Source organism: Eulemur rufifrons, chromosome 10 (assembly GCF_041146395.1).
Source record: "Eulemur rufifrons isolate Redbay chromosome 10, OSU_ERuf_1, whole genome shotgun sequence".
NCBI classification, from domain to species: domain Eukaryota; kingdom Metazoa; phylum Chordata; class Mammalia; order Primates; family Lemuridae; genus Eulemur; species Eulemur rufifrons.
This window is the reverse complement of record NC_090992.1, coordinates 12,813,401-12,835,174: the sequence shown is the minus strand read 5'-3', so window position 1 is coordinate 12,835,174 and position 21,774 is coordinate 12,813,401. Positions and strand designations below refer to the sequence as shown.

At 45.9% G+C, this 21,774-nt stretch overlaps 1 protein-coding gene across 1 annotated transcript in view; it reads left to right on the top strand.

Annotated features, from left to right (window-relative positions):
- Window positions 1–2,346: 2,346 nt before the first annotated feature.
- NSG2 (neuronal vesicle trafficking associated 2) overlaps window positions 2,347–21,774 on the top strand; it is a 57,075-nt gene continuing 37,647 nt past the window's right edge. The window contains exons 1-3 of the mRNA XM_069484178.1: window positions 2,347–2,483; window positions 3,363–3,513; window positions 19,455–19,538. Coding sequence (XP_069340279.1) covers window positions 3,385–3,513; window positions 19,455–19,538 — 213 coding nt within the window. The 5' untranslated portion in view covers window positions 2,347–2,483; window positions 3,363–3,384. The remainder of the gene's footprint in view (window positions 2,484–3,362; window positions 3,514–19,454; window positions 19,539–21,774) is intronic.

Genomic DNA, 21,774 nt, shown 5'->3' with positions numbered 1-21,774 from the left:
CATAATTTTTTTTAACTATCAGAACTATAGTTTACAATAATCTGTTATATGTTTCAAAATAGCTATACACTAGAAAAGAAAAAAAAAAGAACCTCTTTATCAAGGAAGAAATCTCCCACATCACTGTAGCCCTGTTTTCTCCTGCACGTTCTCTCCTGGCTTCACGTATCAGGAAACCTGGATTTCCTATTGCCATGAGACAGCCCTTCTCTTGGTAGTGGGATTGCTATATCATATGGTAATTCCACTTTTGATTTTTTGAGAAATCTCCACACTGTTTTCCATAGTGGCTATCTTTATGTACGTTTCTACCAATAGTTTATAATAAGAGTTACCCTTTCTCCACATCCATGCCAGCATTTGTTATTGTTTGGTCTTTTTTTATAGTAGCCATTCTAATAAGGGTGAGGTGATATTTCATTGTGATTTTGATTTGAATTTCTCTGATGATTAATGATGTTGAGCACTTTTTTATATAAATGTTAGCCATTTGTGTGTCTTCTTTAGAGAAATGTCTGTTCAGGTATTTTGTCCATTTTTAAATTGTATTATTTGGGGGTTTTCTTTCTTTCTTTTTTTTTTTTAGCTATTGAGTTGTTTACATTCCTTACATATTCTGGTATTAACCTCTTGTCAAATGCATAGTTTGCAAGTATTTTATCCCATTCTGTAGGTTGTCTCTTCATTCTCTTGATTGCTTCCGGTTTCCTGTGCAGAAGCTCAGCTTAGAATTACTAAAGGTGTGATTTCTGGGTGTGAATCAATCACGAGACACATCAAAGGAAATTTTCTTTTGGAGGCAGCAATAACAGGATGGAACACAAATGTTCACAATTTCCTCACAATGTGGTTGTCTACGTTGTGCTGTCTTTAGACAATGCCTACATCTGAAAATCATCCAGGTCTTTGGAAAGGAAGGAGCAGGGGACTAGCATTTATTGGAACACCTCCTTCTCATATATATGCATACTTCTATTAATATTGCCCTGTGCAACTCTGGTGTGTTACACCTTTATTATCTCAGAAATCTCTCTCTCTTTTGCACATTCTCTCTCTCTCTCTCTCTCACACACACACACACACACAAACACGCACACACAATTTCCTTGCTGAATAATACAGATACTATGTAAGTTTTCTCCTGGCCTTTTAGCTAATAGAGTGTATGCCCAGGACATGAGCACTAAGGGGAAGAAACAATTTATCACGCAAACCAGATACTTTTGAAAGTGAAAGGGAATGCTATTATTAATACAAATGCCAAGACAACTGGCCCCATGAAGTGCATCACAAACAGCACTACAGCACTACAGCATCACAAACACTTAACAGTGATTTGAACCACAGCTAGGAGAAACTTGTGGCAACAGTCCTGACCTCAGTGGGTTTGAAGAGAGTGTAAGCGTAAACTCCAGGGATGAAATAATTCAACCATTCGGAACCTTGTCTCTGAGTTAAAAGGGGTTTCCTTGAGCACAATCTCTTCTCATATTCACAATCACTTTGCAACAGATGTGTTATTATTCTCACATCAGAGATAAGGAAATAGAAGCTTAGAGAGTGAATACAAAATGTCCAAAATCCATATGGCCAGAATTTGGTAAAGCTAACACTAGGACTTTGCTCTCTCTGATTCCAAACACCAGTCTGGAAGCCATGTCACGTTCTGGGCTAGATATAGACTTTGGTTGCAATGGATCATGGTTCAAATCCCAGCTCTGGTGCTATGCCAGCTCTGTTACCTTGGGTGACCTGTATGATCAGCGTGCAATGGTGAGAGCTTATGTTTATGCAGTGCTTGCCATGTCCCCTGCTCTGTACTGAATACTTTCCATATGCCTCATTCATGCCTCACACTAACCCCATCTTGGAGATACTATTAGAAAGCACATTTTGCAAATGAGGGAAATAGTCTGAAAGAGGCTGGAAAAGTGCTCACTGCATGGGAGATACACAGTAAACACTAGCTTCCCTTCTCTCCTGGCCACAGGTCGTAGCACATTGTAGGTCTTGAACCATTCTGTGTTTCATAATCCTGTTCTGGAAGGTCTTAGGAAGTGATCCCTTCTCCTACTGAATGTGTCTGCTTGTCTACTTTTTCTAAAGGCTCAAGGATGACTGGTTATATGATGCTTTTTTCTTTTTCTTTTACTTGGTGTGGCCAGAATCCTTTCCACTTTCTTGAAAGCATTTTGTCCCATGCAGTGGTTGTGGCCATGCATAAGAAACAGCAGGTGGTGCAAGATGACAGATGGTGTGGGAGCCCGCTCCCCAGTGGGAGGGGGCGCGAGCGAGCAGGCAGGCAGCTGCCAGGAGCCCTTCCCCGCTCGCTCCCGCCTCGCTCTCAGAAGCTCGGATCCAGACGCACGCGAGGCGCTGTCCTTTCAGCACCGCAAGCTCAGGCTGAGGAGGGAGGACTCCCGGCCGTCCTCCTCCTCTTCAAATTGGCTTGAATCCGCTCTGACCCCCAAGAGTGCAGCACAGTAAGTAGGCATTCGTTTTTGTTATAACCACTCCCCAATATCCTCCAACCCCTTACTAGCCCTTTCACCCCCGTGACAGCCCTGTTTTGTCTAATAACGTTCCATCAGCAGGATTGATGAGAGAAATTCAGTTGTGTTAAGCTTTCAGGGGTGGGAAGGGAGCACCATTTGACTTCCAAGGGATCTGGAGATGAATAAATGTGATTTGTTTATTTAGTTGGCAATCTTGCAATGTGGGGGCTGCTAACTTTCCATGGAACCAAAAAAAAAAAAAAAAAAAAAAATGGCCCTTCGCTATTGAGGAAATGGAGGCATTCCATGGCTGAATAACAGGATCGGGCCAAGCCAGCCTGTTTTGTTTAGGAAATTGCAGCTCATGCACAATCTACATCTACCGTAGAGACATCAAATTTATTCATTGTGTTTTAGGGGTACTACTGAAGAAAAGCCAATATAATAAAATAGCAGCCAGAGTGGGGAGGTAAAATTCATCATACTGCAGGGGGACCCTGAATAATGGATTCATTTTGCACTACGAATGAGCTTTTCACTGGGATTGTATGAACACTTTAGCTCTAGTGTCTCGGGTGTTTGTTTTAAGCTTGTATTTTTTTGTGTATAGATCTGGGATTTTCCTTGAGTCCCCCAAATTTGAGGGCTGTTGAACCCCGAGGGCAGGTGGCATATTTCGATGATTAAGGAAGTTTTAATGGACAATGGGAATCATGTCAGAAAATCTAGTGGAAGATCAATCACTGATCACTAGATTGAAAGCCACCCGAGTGGAGCTGTTGAGGACAGTGCTATTTTCTCTGCCGTCAGTCCTCTCTTTCCCTGCCTCACCTCCTGCTGTAACCAGAACCCCACTGCTTGCCTTAGGTCTGGGAAGAAAGGCGTAAGGATGGTGAAGCTGAACAGTACCCCCAGCGAGAAGGGAACCAAGCCGCCTTCAGTTGAGGATGGCTTCCAGACCGTCCCTCTCATCACGCCCTTGGAGGTTAATCACTTGCAGCTGCCTGCTCCAGAAAAGGTAAAGCAGGTGCTCTTTCTCCCATCAGCTCCCCCATCTCAGGAAATAAAGCAGCAAAAAATCCCATCCCCAAGCCCTTTCATTCCCTCATCTGCCAAATACGCTCCCTTTCTTATAAAACGTAGTTATTCCTTCCAGAGACAAGACATCTCTTGTGCTATTTCAGATTTATGGTAAGTGTTTATTCATTTTTTTGGTTCATATCTACATACACAGGCAAACAAATTAATCTTTCCGTGTTAAAGTTTTATCACAGCAGATGAATACTAATAAGCTTCTAGATGGTGACAGAGAAAATCCATCTCGATTATTTTGGGGAGGTGTTTCAAAAATTGACTGGTGTAGATGTGAGGACAGAGAATTGGATTCACTCCAACAAGCATTCAATTTGCACCTGCTAAGGCCCTGTTCCTATACTAGGAGTTAGTTACAAAAAGACAAAATTACAAAATCTGTTTCCACTATGACAAATTAATCTAATGCTTTCTGGTAAATGCTATAACCGAGCATGACAAAGATTATGAGAGTGCAGGGGTGGAAACAACTAAATTCTGTCGGGGTGGGGAGAGGGTGGGGAGGGTTTGGGGCTGGGACAGGGAGGACAGGTTAGGTAAACTGCAGAGGAGAACATTTGAATTGGGCTGCTAAAGGTGAGTAACACTTAGATCCAGATAGAACATAGCGGGAAAAGACATCTTTAAGGCACAGGGCACACTTGCGCAAAGCATAGAGCGCTTTTAGGGAACAGCATAACTGCAGGAGAGTCTTTGGGGGAGGCGTGGCTGGAAATGAGTGACTGGCTGATGGCACATCTCCTGACATGGGAGTAGTCCACGAAGAATGGAGGTGGGCATTCATACAAAGGTGGAGTGCAGGGGGTTTATGGACACATGGACACAGGTGGGAGAAACCGTATCATTTAAGATCCACCTTGGGGCAACTTGGGGTTTTATTATGTGAGCTTTTGCATGCCATAAGGGAGAAATTTGGAAGCCAGTGATGAAGTTCCCTGGCTGAAGAATGAACAATGGATCATTCCATCTGTTTAACTCTCTCATTGGCACCTGCAGGAGGGCATTGTGTGTCTTAACCAATTGGCTCCATCCAATCAACAGGAGAGAAGCCAAAGCTAGATAAAGGGCCTGCCGGTTGGCTGGGGGTTGAGTAATTTGTTTTGAAAGTGCAGAGGTTGTCAACGTGAGAATGCGCAGGGGTGGGGTGGCAGAAATAGAGAATTCTTGAGCCATTCTAAGAAACTGATGAAGTCTTTAAAAATAAATTTTGAACAGGCAATTAACACTAAAGAAATGAGAGGGGATAGTATTAATAGAGTGCCCACTACATGTATATCAGAGATTCTTGGGTTTTGACTGCATATTAGAATCAGCTGGGGAGTTTTTTCTGCTGCTTTCTAGGCTACACCCTAGAACAATTCTATCAGTGTCTCTGGGGGTGAGACCCAGGCATCAGTATTAATAAAATCTCCTCAGGTGGCTCCTGTGTGCAGCCGAAGTTGAGAACCACTGTTTAGGAGTGCATTGCCCCTGGAAGTCAGGGACTATGCATTCACATTTAGAGATGGAAATCTGGTGAGTTATCCAAGCTCACAGAAGGAATAAGTGGAAATGCTGGAATTTGAACCCAGATATAAGTGGAAGTTAAAGAAGAGAGTGCAAGATAATCTCTTGAGTTGTGGTGAAGCCAACAGCTACAGCTTTGCAGGTCTGCATGTCTGTCCCTGAGAGGTATGCAAAGAAAAGGCATTGTGGTAAGGTCCCCTCTCCCCCTAACCTTCCATACTCCTGCAGATCAGCCAGAGATTACTATGGCCTCTGTCTCCCCTTTCCTCTCCCCATCCTCCCAGGACTTTATTTTTTTCTTGAGAGGGGAGACAGGCCCAATAACCCCTGAGCATCCAGTTCAGATGTCCCAGAAAACTGTCCCGAGACCTGAAGGATGAATCCATTGTCTGTCATGGTAGACCTGCACTCATGGAAGGGGAAACCAATGTATCCTGAAAGATGCAGTGAGTCCCAGTTTGACCACAAATCCCTTACGTGGGCACATCAAAGACTCCCTCTGATGCTCATGACAAAGTCTTTTACCAGGTGGACCTCAGTTTCTTCCCCTGTGAAGTGGGGAGAATCACACCTACCTCACAATGATCACAACAAAGTTAGATGTGGCCTCATACATAAAGTGCCTGGCACAAAACTATAAGAGAATAACAGTTACCATTTTCAAGTGCTTCCTAAATGCTAGATGCTGTCCTAAGCTATATGTATGCCACACACACACACACACACACACACACACAATTTTCTTTCATCCTTTCAATAGTTAATAGGACCCAGTGAGGGCTTTGTTACTTTCGTCCATATTTAAAAGACACTCAGACAGAGAGTGGTAAAGTAACGTCCAAAAGCAAATAGCTAGTAGAGTATCCTGGATGCAGGACCCAGGTGGTGTTGTTCCAGAACCTTCCACCTCACAGGAACAAGGAGCAAGCTTGCCCCAAACTTGGTCTGTAGCTCGAGCTCAGTTTCTGATTCACAGTGTGACTTGATTCTCCTCCCTTGGGTCTCTGCCTTCTCTGAGTGGGGAATTGTATTAGCAGTTTTCTGTGCTAATATTTAGCTTTGTAATCATTCCAAGAGTAAACGTGTTTTTCTCCCTGATGTTAGAACAGATGTGTTAAAAGTAAATTCTACTCAAGAAGGCAAAGCTCCTCTAAATGCTTGGAAGAGTGTGGCAGCTACGGGCACGGACGCAAGCCGCCTCGTCAGGCAGGCGCACATCCCTGCTTCCGCTTCTACCAGCCTGCTTGGTTGAGAGCTTGGTGCAAGTTCTGAAGCTGCTCAGCCTCCGCCTCCTCTTGTGCAAAATGGGCACGATGATTTTGGGACTCCCCTCCCAGGGCTATTGCAGAGGAGGCGAAGGGAACCTGACACAGTCCCAGCCCTCTGATGAGGGTCAGTCAGTGAGTGCTGGACACTAAGGGGGTTATCAGAAAGAAGTATATTCGACCCCAGTGTGAAGTCATGGCTTTCCCTTTTGAAGATGTAACCTACGGAATGTGCTTGGTGTGTAGTGCTGGAAACCATCTTTAGAGTCATTCGTACTAAACGCCCGTTAGCAGCATGGAGTCTGAAAATCGGGAGAAAGCGTTTGGAGGCTAACTGGAGAGGGTGGCCATGTCTGGAGTACTTGCTCTGGGCTGGAGAGGGGGCTGTGCTGGGCATTCATGTCTGTTACTTCAGTTAATCTTCTCAACAGCCCTGTGAGGCAGGTTTTAGCATACCCATTTCACTGCTGAGGAAACTGAGGCTCAGATGAATGGAAGTGGCCTGCCCAAGCCTCACAGATGAAGGGTGGAAGGGCTCTGGTTAGAACCCCACTGTACCCAATGCCCCAACTTTTCCCCCTGCACTGTGCTGCCTTAAGTGGTGAGAAGCCCCTGCTTTGGGAAGGTCTCCCAAACTCTACAGTCCCTCGTGTGTGGCCGTAGCTGCTACTTGGCTCTCCCCCAGGCAGACCTCTGGACCTGCAGGGGCCTGGTGCTTCTCCAGCGAGAACACCACAGCCCCCAGTGCCCCCTACCCTGCCCAAGCTGGAGAGACTGGTGCCTGCCTCGGAGAGGGAGGCTCCGCTGGCCTCCTGCCTCTTCTCCCTGTCACTCTGCTCCACTCTCCATGCTGCTCCTGAGCTTCCTTGGGGCTGTGACCAGGTCTCTCTCCCATGGAACCCTTTCCGGCCCGCATCCCACGGGGTACCCTCCCCCAAACCTTCCCTCTGCTTTCCAGCACTTCCTTATCTGGCCTACATGCATCCCCTCCCCCCGCGGGCCGGGCACAGTGGCCTGCAGTACCTGTAGGAGCACTGTTCTCAGTGGGGGCTGTTTTGCCTGCCCCAGGGGACATTTAGCAATGTCCGGAGACATTTTTGTCACAACTAGAGGGAGGATCCTACTGCCATCTTATGAGTAGAGGCCAGGAATGCTGCTAAATATCATACAGCACACAGGACGGCCCCACCCCTGTCCCCTCAAAGAATTATCCTGCCCCAAATGTCAACAGTGCCGAGGCTGAGAAGCCCTGCTCCAGAGTTTCCCACACTCTGCAGATGTTCTGTGCCTCCGCCTCCTGAACATGCTGTTCCTTCTGTCCAAAATGTCCTTCTCACCCCTTTGCTCGTCTGATAAGCCAATACTCGTCTTCCCAGACCCAGTTCTGACAGGGGCTCTCCTGGACCCCTTCCCTGGCCACGCAGAAGTACGGCAGTGGTTGTGCTTATCACACTGGCAGGTCCCTGCCGCCCTCCAGCCAGTCTCCTCGGGTACCAGGTATGCAGCAGGCACTGTGCTGGGCTAGGGTACACAGCCATGAAGAGACAGCACGGTCACTGCCTTTGTGGAGCTTCCAGTCCAGTGGGGAAGAGGGACTTCAAGCAAGCCAGCAAACAAACGAAAGCACGCAGATGCACATTGAGAGAGGGTCTGTAAACGAAAGAATAAGGTGCTGTAATGTTAGGAAAGATCAAATTTAGGGGACCTAATTATGGTGGGAGGATGGCCAGGAAGCAGCGCTGGCTGAGAGCTGGGGCTGGGCTGGCGAGGGCAGCAGGGAGCAGAGGGGCGGCCTGCGGGCAGGCACTGAGGAGGGCGGAGGAGCAGTCAGGGACCCGGGTGGGTGGCCACATGCCTGGCGAAGGGGAGACTTAGGGGAGGAGGTGGGGTGGGTATCAGTTCATGTGGGGCCTGATGTCTTCTTTGGGAAGGTGTTTGAAGCTGGAGAGAAACAGGATCAGAGTTGGATTTTGAGAGATTGCTCTGGCTGCTGTGGGCCACTGTAGGGACAAAAGACAGGCTCGGCCTCAGGCCTGGTCTTTGGGGCTCCTCTGCCTCTTTCCTTCCTACCAGTCCTCCATGCAGCGCCGGAGTAGTTTCTCCCCAAGTAGGGGGGCCTGGGTGTCCTGCAGCACCCCCACTGTGAGTGGTGGAAGAAAAATGTGGAAGGCACGAGGCCAGCGAGAAGGCCACTGCCATGTCCAGGAAGGAGGGTGGGGGCTGGGATGGGGGCGGTGGCAGCAGGAATGGGAAGGTGGGTGGTATGTGGACGCGGAGCCAGGTGGGCTGGGAGGAGAATTCGCTTTCTGCTCTGTTTGTGTACTAGGCCCAGGGCTCCGGCTCTGCGTCACCTGGGTAGCATTAGGCCTGGCACGCAGTGGGCGGTGAGGAGCACTGGCTGAACAAGGCCCCCTCTCTCTTGCTTAGCTTGACACCGGGCTCAATTTCTCTGCTCGACAGGTGAGGAAATCGCTCCAATCTGAGCAGTTGGGTGGCTTCCTCCAGGCCATAGGAGTGAAATCTTGAGAAGCTGGAACATTAATCTGCAGACATCAAATTCCAAGACATGCCTTTGGGGCCTTGCCGCCTTTGGTTTATTGAAGTGACTACAGTAACCCACATGTCCCCTCAGCCCCTTTGTGAGGTGGCTGCTGTTCTTCCCATTTTACAGAGGCAGAGACAGTCTCAGACAGGCAGAATGCCGTCCTAGGACCCACCACGGGGAAGCAGTGCGGCAAGATCTGCACACAGGGGTGCCGAGATATGCCAGCTGCCAGGTGGCAGGTCTGCAGCAAGCAAACCTCAGGCAGACACACCTCCACCTGGGCAAAGCCCCAGGGGAGCATTGTCCTCTCCTGCCAGGCTCTAGGTGAGCGCACCTTCCTTTTCTGTTGACGATGAAGTCTTTGTGCATCCTGAAGGAGGCGGGCTCACCTGCTTGTGGGAGGAAAGGACAGCAGACGTTTAGAGACCCATGACTGATGTTTGGCAGGCCTCAGATTTTGCGTGGTAGACCACATGCACCTTGCAGTCCAGGAGACCTGGGTTCAAATCTCAGCTAAGCTATTCACTTACTGTGTGACTTCAGGCAAATTGCTTAGCATCTGTGGGCTTCATGTTTTTTTGTTTGTTTGCTTGTTTGTTTTCAACTCTAATATAGCCATAATATTTACCTAACAAGGTCACTGTGAGGGAAACAATGTGACAATTGTCTAAGGGGCCTAGCTCAGTGCATGGCACACGGAGGGCTCTCACTGACAGTTTCCGTTCTGTCACTGCACATGCAGAATATGTCTCTTGAAGATGATAGCTCTGGAAGAAGACTGGGCAAGGGGCCCATGCCAAGAAGGGAGGGGCTTCGGGGGGGCGTGGGGAGGTGTGGGCCTGACGGGGGAGACCTGGGAGGATGCTGGGCAGAGGCAATGCCACTGCTGTCACCGAGGCCTGTCACCTTCCTGGCCTCTCCCTTGGCTTCCTGCAAGGTTTCCTTTTCTCCCCAAGACACGGGATCAGAGGGCGTCAGCCTCGCCCCAGGGAGCAGGGAAACGCGCATCTCTGCAGGCCGCAGGCCCTCCAGCCCCCGTGCCTCAGAGACTCCCAAGAGACAGATTAGAAATCGCCCCAAATTGGGGCAAGGGCTCTGACTAGGCAGTTTCAGCAACTAGACAGAAAACGACCAATAAACGTTAAAAATAATTCTCTATAATTTAAAAACATAATTTTAAACACAATACAATTTTTTAGCTATCAGATCAGCAAAACAATAAATTTGGTAATGCCCAGTGCTGATAACGCTGGGGACAAACAAACCCGTCCTCAGTTCACTCTCGTTGGTTACATAATGTGATGCAATGTGCAGTGTTTTCCAGAGGCTATTTTGATATTGTCTATAAAATGTAAACTGTAGACACCATTTGACCGGTCTGCTTCCTACTGGTGGGAAGTTACCCAGTGGGCATATTTTTTTAAGCAGGCAAAGCCCTGTCTGTATTTAAGAAAACTGGGAACAGCTTGGACTGTTCATGAGAAGGCCCTGGTTGAGCAAGCTCTGGTGGGCGGCTGCGGACCGCTGAGCAATTGTTACGAGAACCAGGCGGATCTGCATGTGCTAACGTGGAGAGAAGCAGCAGACCCGGTGCTCAGTAAAAACAATTTTAAAGAGAGTGGTATGGAATGATCCCATTTGTGGAAACACACAGAGTGTGTGTATGTTTTATCTTTGTAATTCATAAAACAGTTTTGGAAAGACACACAGAAACCGTTAAGTGTTTGGGCAGTAGGGATGGGATAGGCCAGGCCTGTTGGAAGAATTTTATTCTGTAATTTTCATCTTTTTTTTTTTTTTTTTACCATAAGCATGTATCAAATTTTCTACTTAAAAAGTCACCCCCATTTCACAGATGGTGAAACAGTCTCAGGGAGCTGATACAACGTGCTCACTTTCACACGTGGAGAGAGCAAGGTGGTGTGAGCCAGTGTCCCTGCAGGGACAGTGTGGTGTTACCGTGGCCCAGTTTGAATTCAAATCCTAACTCCACCACCTGCTTGCTGTGTGAACCTGGGCAAGTTTATTAACTACTCTGATCGTCTGTTTCCTCATGGCAATAACATCTTCCTCTAAGAATTGTTGTAAGGATGAAATGGGAAAAATACATTTCAAATGTTTATCACAGTGCTCAGCACATAGTAAATGCTAATTAGAAAGCTGTTACTATTATTGTTGCTGTTATTAACATTATTATCATCATTCATTCAGTCCCAGAATGAGGTCCTCTGTTCAGAGCACACACGGGCTATAGACAGCAAAGAGAGTTGAGCAGTGCCTTGGGGTGGCCTGGGTCTCTGGACCACGGAGGGCCCAGGTGGCAGAGCTGTGGGCCTCCACTGTGATGGTTCAGCCAAAGCAGCTGACCTCTGCTCAGAGCAGAAAGAGCTGGAAGCCCCTGTAGAGTACCCCGCGGAGAGCACCTCATCTTGCCCCTACTACGCCTTTGTCATTGAACTGAGGAATCATGGACTTGTTGTGCTAGATGGTTCATTTGAGGCCATATTGGCCAAACTTTCATTCTGCCTCTGAGAAAACAAAGGCTTGACAAGGAAAAGAAACTTCATTCCACGGCAGGAGCTCTGGACTAGTAGTTGTCGACTTCGTACTAGAGACCTGCTTCTGACTCTGTGTTTCTGTGTGTCCTGTAGCAAACCCCGTCCCTCTATGGGCCCCAGTTCCCCATCTGTGAACTGATGGGGTCGGACAACACTGCTGCTGAAGTCCTTTGAGCTCTGACCTTTTACCCTGTGTTCTGGGCCCAATACCAAGCTTAAGGGCCCAGGGAAAGACTCAAACCCAAAGAGCGAGTGTGGCGTGAGGTGTGCGGGGCGCAAATGGAGAAGAGTTCCCAACTAAGGACTCGGGCTCCGTCTGGGCACCTTCACCTTTTCTCTTTAGAAACAGAATTTATTTGTTCCCTCATTTAACGTTATTTATGGAGTCCCCACTACGTCCTGGGTTCCATAGGCTCAGAGATCGAGTGTTAAGTTTAAGTCTTGGCTCTGCCTCCCAGTGGCTGTGTGAGGTTGTGATGTCATTTCTGTTGTCTGAGACTCAGGTTTCTCCTCTGTAAAATGGGTGTAATCCCTTACCTCATAGAATGATTGGAAGGATTTGCTGAAATATAGGATGCAAAGTGGTTGGCATGATGCCAGGCACATAGTGGGTACCTTTAAAAAAAAAAAAAAAACAAACCATGATGGATAGGAAAGAGCTTGATAATCTTGAGTGTGAATAGTAGCTCAAGCACTTACAGTCATTTGATCATGGGCAAGTAATTGAACTCTCTGAGGCTAGATTTCCTCATCTGAAAAATGGGAATAATAATCATGATTTCAAAGGAGAGTACTGGGGGTTGGAGAGAATGTAGTCAGGAACTGTGAGAAATGAGTGAATGCCCCTCAGTAGGGCACCAGCACGTGTCCGGCACACAGTAGGCGCGCAGGGGCCAGCCATTTCATCGTCCTGGCTCCGACCCTCTCTCTCCACTGCAGGGATGACCTGGGGGGTGCACTTGCATCTATTTTTGGCCTGTGCAAGTCCAGCTCATAAAAATACAGTCTTGCTCCTTGTCAGCATTTCCACGCTTTGATTTATTGTTCCTGCCAATCCTGGGGCCTCTCCATGGGGGAACCCCTGTATTATTGATAATCCCGGGAAGTAGTATTTTAAATTTTTATGATCTGTACTTTGCACCATCTGAACCACCATGTATTATCTGGCCTTGCCAGCAGAATGGGAATTATATCCCGACAAGGGGTCCTTTAGGGATGAATAATTTATCCCATTTTCACAATGCCAATTATGTTAAATTATGTTCTTTCTATTAGCAGCTGACAGCACAATGCGGGACCAATGTGTAAATATGAAAAGAAAACAAAGTTATTACTTTGCCCACATCCACAACGATATTTAAAAAACCTGGAGTTTCATTTGTCCCCATATCTATAAATCCCACTTTTAATAATAAAAAAGTAGGAAGAATGTTTCCTTTTCCCTCTCCACTTCTCCCGTTTCTACTATTAATCGAGGCACTCAGGCTCTGTTTTGTTACATTTTTTTTAACTGTCGGGAAAAAGAAGAGTGTCCAGAATAGAGCTTTTCTTTGCAAATTTATTTCTCTCTCTTCTCTTTGCTTATGCAAGCTGTTCCTCCAAGGTAAAATTAGTAATGATTGGCTAACATTTCTTATGTTTTTCCCTTCATAGTACCAAAAAAAAAAGTAACTGTTACTGTATCTTTTATAGAAGGGAAATGGTCCTGGTTGTGCTCCATAGGAACAAGACACCAGGCCCCGTCACACTCCCATAGCTGGGTGGTGCCAGTGATCGTGTAGCTGTTTCCCGCTCCCTGCGCCTGTCCACACTGTGTATCTCCACGATGGCCAGAGGCTTCTCCACTGCCTGCCATGCACATCTGGAAAGCCATTCTCGTGCTTATTACCCTTCCGCAGCTCCTCACTGCCCTCACATTGACCTTCATGGCGCTCAGCTCGGCATTCAGAGCCTCTGTGCGCCCCTCCAGCTCCACCTCTGTCACCTCCTCACCTCCCCAGCCCCATCCTCTGGCTACTCAGAACCACCTCTTTGTAGCCGCCCAGGTGTCTGCTGGTATCTGCCTCTTCCTCTGTCTAGAAAGATCTTTTCTCTGGGGTTGGGGAGGCAAGAACAGAAACAAGGAAGCTGGCCAGAGCAGAAGTCCCCAGAGAGATGATGATATCCTGGACTAGGGTGGAGGCCGTGTGATTGGACAAATGGGCCAATTTGGGAGACATTTTTGAGGAAGCTGGAGGTGGAATAGATGGAATGATGGAATGAATTTGGGGACTGAAGAGGAGGACTCATCAGAGATTCCTTTATGTGACTTGTCATAAACAATGGTGTGGATAGTGCTGCTATTTTCTGAGCTGGGGATTGCATGGGATGCAAATGCCGAGGGTGCCATGGTCAGGGCAGGAGGGAGAGGACCCAGGAGCTTTGCTGTGGGTATCATAAATGTAGCTGTGCCGGCCCGAGAGCAAACGTCCAGTAGAGGAGTCTGGGTGTTAGTTGAGGTCTGCATGGAGGTGCAAATTTGAGAGTCATGAGAACAAAAGATGGACTTAGAAGTGATGGGAGTAAGTGGGATTACCCAGAGGGGGCTCATGGAACAGAAGGAAAGAAGAGTGGTGGTGACCTGGCCTTGAGAACTCCCAACGCTGAGAGCTCAGGCAGGAGGAGCTGAGGACGGCCGGCCAGTGCCACAGGAAGGGAGCCAAGGGGGAGGCTGCCACTGACCCCAGGGAGGGGAGCATTTCCCGGAGGAGCGAGAGAAGGAGCCTGTGAGAGCTGACCGGGAGGTCAGATCACCATCCTTCTGTTCCCGGCAAACGGGCCAAGGCCTTTTGAAATGGGGCTGGGAGTCTAACGAGCTAACATGTCCTCAGCGGTGAAGGTAAAATAGCAAGTAGCAGCCAGGGCTGCTTTCGGAGAAAATGCAGCTGAGCTAGAGACAGGAGCAGAAGACTGAGGACTCACACGGTGTCAGGCACCCGCCTGTCCCGTGGCCTGTGTTTGAGCTCTGGGGTTTGAGATGTAAGGCATCGAAGCCAAAAGAACTATTTTCATTAGAAAGTCACTCAGCCTAAGCAGCATTTCAGGGGAGTTTAGAACAAAGCAGGGCATGGATTTGAAGAGAGGCCTGTCGTCCTAGCTCTGTCTAAATTCAGAACCCCCTAACCCCATTACTGCAAATGGTGAATGGTGTATGTTTGAAATAAATATATTACATACAAATTATATATAAATTATTATACATATATTTGAAGCTGATGTAAATGAAATCACACAGTATATAGAAAAACTTTTTGGTGTCTGATCTCTTTTGTTCAGTGTAACGTCCATGAGATTCATCCATGTATACGTAGTAATTGCTGTGAGGCATTTCATTTATGCATAAACCACAATTTTCCATTCTCCTCTTAGTGGACATTTGAGATGTTCTTGGATTTGAGCTATTATGAACAAAGCTGCTATGAATGTTCTTGTGTGTATCTTCTGGTGGACCCATTATATTTTTGAGCTGACTTTTTGCTGACACCTAGGAAAGCTATTGATTTTTGTTATGCTTATATAGTATTTGACTATCTTATTAAATTCTAATAGCTTTTTCAGTTCATTTTCTTGGGTTTTCTTGGAACACATTTGTATCAGATAGAAAGCTTTTAGTTTCAAGTAACAGAAAACTCAACCCAGATTGGATTAAGGCCCAAAGAGTGTGTATTTTCCCCCATAACTGATTGCAGAGCCCAGCGTGGTCTAGCTTCAGGAAAGGTGTGATTTAGGGGATAGGATGTCATCAGGGCCCATCTCCATTTCTCTGGGTTCCTCTTGGCTCTACCATCCTTGGGTGCTGCCTTTGTCTTCCTGGCTCCCCCTCAGAGTGGCAACAATTGCTACTCCAGTTCTAGAATTCAAGTTCTCACCAAACCATCCAGAGGAACAGCGTGCTCTGAGAATACCCGTGAAGACCAAGGAAGCTTCTTTCCTCAAGACCCTAGTCAATACTGCCTCATACCAGCCTGAGCAAGAGCGAGACTCCGTCTCTACTAAAAATAGGAAGACATTATATGGACAACTAAAAATCTATATAGAAAAAATTAGCCAGGCATAGTGGCGCATGCCTGTAGTCCCAGCTACTCGGGAGGCTGAGGCAGTAGGATCGCTTAAGCCGAGGAGTCTGAGGTTGCTGTGAGCTAAGCTGACGCCATGGCACTCACTCTAGCCTGGGCAACAAAGTGAGATTCTGTCTCAAAAAAAAAAAAAAAAAAAAAAATACTGCCTCATAGCTCATTGGTCCAACTTGAGTGATATGCTCATGTCTGAGCCAATGAAATTGTGCAATCAATAGGATACTATGCCCTGATTGGCTCAACTCCATGAGGGACCAGCCCAGTCATTAAGGGAGGACTCCATCCCACCAAACCTCATGGCTGCCACACACTGGGGCAGGGGTGGGTTCCTGAAAGGAATATCAGGGAACTTTTGAGTGGAGAAGAAAATGGTTGCTAGAGAAGCAATCTCAAAATGTATATTATTATGAGAATAAGAATGATATTGCCTGTAATGATTATTCATGATCTCGTTCCGGCAGGAATATTTTTTAATTCTGTCTCTTGCCTCAACATGTTGGCTAGAACACAGGGTCTTTTAAGTTTACACAGAGTGGAAATGGTTTTGAGCTCTTTCAGAAGCTCTGGGAAGGGTGTGTATAAAAATAGAGAGGCAGAGGGAAAGACTAGGAAGCAAATGCTTCTTCACATTTGCCTGTGAGTGGAGATGCTCACGGCTAGTCCGATGGCTGCGGACTGGGAAGGAAGGCATCTGGCCGAGAGATTGTTGAGCTAGTTTCCTATTGCTGTGTAACAAATTACCGAACATTTAGTGGCTTAAAAAAAAAAACAACACAAATTTATTATCTCAAGTTTTTTTTTTTTTTAGGTCAGAAGTCCAGGCATAGGTTAGCTGAGTTCTCTGCTCCGGGTCTCACAGGCTGAAATCAAGGTGTTTGCTAGGCTGCTTTCTCATTCGGCACTTGGGGTCCTCTTCCAGGCTCATTCAGGTTGTTGGCAGAATTCAGCTGCTTGCGGTTTTAGGACTGAGGTCCCCTTTTCTTATTGACCGTCGGCAGAGGGCTGTCCTCAGATACTAGCTGTGTGGCCCTCTCTTGACCTGTCAGTTTACTTCTTCAAGGTCAGTGTAGAATCTCTTCCAGTCGGCTACCTCAGAGTTTTATATAGCGCAGTGTAAGCATGGGAGGGACCATGCTATCATAGTCACAGGTCCTGCCCACACTCTTGAGGGAGGAAATCACACAGCACATGTACACCAGGGGGCAGGAATCTTCAGAGCTGTCTTAGAATGCTGCCTATCACAAAAGGCAATTATTACCCTAAGGCTCCCACTGACCAGGAAATAGATGTATTATTATGCATATAATAATAGACGTATTATATGTATATTATATGTAATATGTATACATTCATGCATGGGGAGATGAAATTATAAATCCAAGTTTGTTAATATTTATAAAAATGTGGATTCAGAGAAATGATCAGACATCTAATTTTTCTACACCAGTTCATAATCTGACAGTTGATCTAGTGCTATCCAAAATATTTCTAATAACTAGAATTTGTAGAATATTCTTTCAGTTCACAAAGCACCTGAAATGAAATGTTATTTCATTTAGTCCGTTCTGTGAGCTGTGCTTTAGCATTTGCTCTTTTGTTTCCATTAGCTCTTGACTTGACTCTCACATTCCCATTGCAGTTCCTATGCCAGCAAAACAGGTACTTGTAGATCACATGCTGTTTCAGATCTTTATTTTTTTGGCCATGTGGTTCATTTTGCAGAAAATGTCTTCCCTTGCCTTGTCCACCCAGGAAACTTCTATTCATCCTTCAAAACCCTTTTTGTTTCAGACAGGGCAGTCAGGGGCATGCTTGAACAGCACTGTTCTTTAGAAGTCCTTGTGTTGTTCTTGATGGTCAGAGTAGGGTGTATCTGTAAGCTGACAGGTACAAGCCAGGCTCAGCTCCACATCTGCCTCAGACATCCACAGAAGCCAATGTGACAGCACCCTGAGGCAGCGTTCAAATAAACGTTTGTTATTGAATGGTCTGAGTGTCTAATGTGCATTAACTCATTTATCTCTCACAACCATCCAGCGAGATGTTTTTGCTTACTTCTCCATTTTATAGATGAAAAAACCAGGATGCAGGTTTAAATGACTCACCCAAGGCCACCACCTAGTAAGTGGTGGAGCCAGGATTTGAATCCAGCGCACACTTGTGCCCACACCCTACGATATTGACAATATTGCTGTCTGCCTCATAGCATAGAATTAAGTGAGCTAATGCATGTCAGTGCCTGCTATATAGTAAATGTACAACGTATGAGAATTATTTTTCTTACCTATGGTACAGAGGCTTCTGTTTTCCTATTCTTTGAGATAAGAGGTAGGAAGAAAATAAAAATATCAGAACATCCTTCTGCCCTGCCCTCTCCCTCAAGTCCTCCTCTGTGTTTGGCTTCACTACTCCCCTATTTAAAGGGGCTCTCTTTTTGTTGTTTGGAAGAACAGACTGCAAAGGAGGGTCACAACAGCAGAATTTCCATCTGGAAATGGGCTCTCGAGGTGAGGGAGGGAGGGGTGTTGATGGGCTGGGGCCCAAGGCCTCCTTAACCAACATGTTTAAGTGCCACGTGGTAGATGTTAATATATGGTAGTGCTTTGCCCAGCCCTTTCTTTCTGAGCTGCACTGAGTCGATGGCATGCATGGTAGACTTTAAAGAACATTCTTCAGAGAAGAATTCTTGCTCTAGTCAATACACTTGACTTGTCTCCAGGGAAAGTTGGTTTGAGGTGTCAATGAAAATTCTATTAATTTAAGCTATAATGGTAAGTAAGACTGATCATGGTTAGGAGATTGCTTCCTTGTTGCTGTGTGACCTTGGACAAGTGGCTTAGCATCTCTGAGCTTCAGTTTTCTTGTCAGAGAAATGGAAACAGTAGTGGTACTAGGTAAGGTATGTGAAATGTTTGATATGCTTCTGGCACATGATAAATGGTTGGAAAAAATTGCTCATTATTATTTTATTTAACTCTCAAAGCAGCCTTATTGAGTAGGTATATGATTACGATGATTGTCTATATTTTACAGGTGAGACCATGAGGCTCAGACTGCTTCTGTGTGCCTCCTGGCACTGCAGCAGTACCATGCGGATGGTAACTAGGCAATAGTTATTGGTTATCTGTCAGGTGTCTTTTTCTTTCACTTTGCCTGTGCAGTGGGATGGAGTGCCATAATGTCTTGTCAGGTTGACAGCAAATCTTGGTAAGATATTAACCACCTCTGCAAAAAATTCAGACTTTAGAAAAACAGGATGATACAATAGATCCAACAGACCTTTATATTTTCTTTTGCACAAGTCCCCAAATCAAATTGGAATTAAGTATGTGCACAAAGGCTTAGATATAGGATCTTCATTGTAACTTGTTTATATAACAAAAACTGTGGAAACAATTTAAACATTCAACGATTAAAGATGGATTAGATCAATTGTAGTATACACATAAAGTGAGATGTTACATTACATCAAAAGGCAAAATGAAATCATATATTTGTCTACATTGGAAAATTGGAAAGGAGGTATGGTGTTGGGTAATAAAAGCAGGTTATAAACTACTTCATAAAGTATGAGTTCATTTCATAAAAAGAAAAATATGTTTTCATAAATATTAAATATATATATAATATGCACACATATAAGTCTATAAAAACATCTGGGAAGGCATAACCAAAATCGTCACCTGTGGTTGTCTCTGTTGGAATGGGGAGGTGCTAGGAATAATTTGAATTTTTTTCCTGTATGTGTTTGGGAAGGGGGATTCTTTATTTTCTGATCTTTATGCCATGTATAATAAATTCTGGTTACTAAAAATAAAGAAAGGGAAAGAATAATGCTTCAGGCCTCCATGTGTGCTGACACTGATCCAACCTTTCAGGTGATCGTGAAGACAAGAACGGAGTATCAGCCGGAGCAGAAGAACAAAGGGAAGTTCCGAGTGCCGAAAATCGCTGAATTTACGGTCAGTTTCTTGATGGTGTAACAGAAAGCGTAAAGGTGAGGTTGGCTGCAGCCAACTCAGCACATCTCATGCTCGTGGAGCAGGTGCTGCTTGCTGGGGACTGGGAAGATGACGCAGGCTGTTTCTAGAGGGTTTCGCGAAGCTGCATGGTCTGGGTCACTGAGTTTAATCAAGTAACAAGAGCTCTGCCTCTGAGGTCTGTGAAGCCTCTTGTGCTCCGGGATGCTCTGATAAACTTGATCCCTGATAAATGCCCCTCTTATTCCTTCCCCTTTCTCCTGGTCTATTCTTCCTGCTTTTCCGTCACAATATCCAGGAAGTGTGATTGAAAACGCAGGAAGAAACTCAAGTTTTTGTCCTTGGATATGGTTGCAACAAATAAGAAAAAGACAAAGGAAAGTAAAACTGGCTTCCTGGTGGTAAAAGCCTGATGGTTGACTTTCTATTTCTGGGTGGGGAGTGTGACTGGGAGCACTGATCAATGTGTATCACTAGTCGTGATGAGTTGCATGAAGGAGCCAGAGCATGCTGAGGGTGAAAGGAAGTGCCCTGGGGAAGTCACTTAGGAGCTGAGATAGAAGTGGGGAGTGGGCACAAGGGTGCTGGTGGCTGAGGGGAGCACAGCAAAGGCCACGCGCCTGGAGGGAGGCTTGCCCCAGCACTGAATAGGAATGAGAACAGCGAGGCTGGGCTCTGCCAGCAGGGCAGGGGGCAGACAGGGATGAGGCAGGAGAAGTGGGCAGAGGGCAGACAGTTCCGGCCTTGCAGGCTGTATAGAGGGTTTTAGGTTTTAATACCAAAAGCAACAGGAAGTCTCTGCAGGACTTCAAGAAGAGGAGGGACGTGACTGAACTTGGGTTTTAGAAAAACCATGCTGGCTTTTGTGTGGTTAATGGAGTGTAGTGGGCAAAAGGGAGACTATTAGGCTACTGCAGTTGTCCAAGTATAAAAACAATAGTGGCTCAGACAAGGATGGTTGGCAGATGGAGAGATGCAGACAGACCTAAAAGATATTTAGGGGGCAGAATCAGCCATGGAGGCAGTAGAACAGGTGGTTCTGTGCATGGACATTGCAGTAGTCTGGCTGGGCTTGAGCCTTGTTTCTGCTGGCCGTGTGGACACAAGCAAGTTGCTAAACCTCATTTATCAAATGCAGGGAGTAGGAGGGCTACTGTGAAGATGAAGTGCAGAATTCATGCAAAGCACTTGGGTGTGTACAGGATAAGTACACAATTACTGGTAGCTATTTTGTGTCAACTGTAACTGAGGGCTTTGAAAGTGAACTCAACCCTTGGTTGGTTGTCTGGGAATTGGAGTGTGTGTGTGGATATTGGTCTGTCTCTGTCCCTTTCTCCCTGTTCAATCTATGTCGGCAGCTGGGTGTGGCCCCTGAGGGGGAGTGTGGCACCTCTGTGTGCCTCCCCCGGATGCCAATCCCTTCTTTGAGGGTACAGGCTGCTCTTATTTATTACTGTATTTCAGTGTCTCGCCCACAGCATGGGCCCGGCGGACATGAGCGTGGCCCCGGCTACACACAGGGACCTGCAAGAACAGCACATACCTGCAGGAATGAGCACATAGCTTTGGGGGGAGGCCTGGGCTGTCTTGGAGCACCAGGCCAGGGTGTCAAGTTGACCTGTCCTCGTGCATCATGAGAAATATGCCCAGATTCACACACGAGCATGTCTATTGCTGTGCTATTTATAAAATCGAAGTATTGGAAACAATGCTAGACTTTTGACAACTTTCTTGTGATTCCATAAATGAGACCACATCCATATGATGAACTATTTTACAGTTTCTTAAGATTGCCTTTTTCTAAAGAGTGGTTTCTTCTGAATTATGAGTTTAGGAGATATTTATCTCTTCTTTTTGCTTTTCCATGCTTTCCAAATTTTATACAATGAACACGCATTGTTTCAATAATCAGACAAAAATAAGAATTATTTTTAAAAATTTGGTCTTGTTTCCAAATAGAGAGTTAAGAGTTTTGAATGAAATTATTCCTTATCCAGTAGTCATTTAAAATGATGGCTATGAAGACACGCAATAATTTGGGCAAATACTGAAGAGAGAATGTTGAGTGAAAAAAGCAAAGATTAAAATTGTATGCTTTCTAGGATTAGAACTATGAAAACCCCACAAATACAGAGGGAATATGACATAGAAAGAAATGTAGTAAGATGCTATCCGTGGCTGTGTGGGGATGGTGTTGGGCCATTTTTTTTCTCTGCTT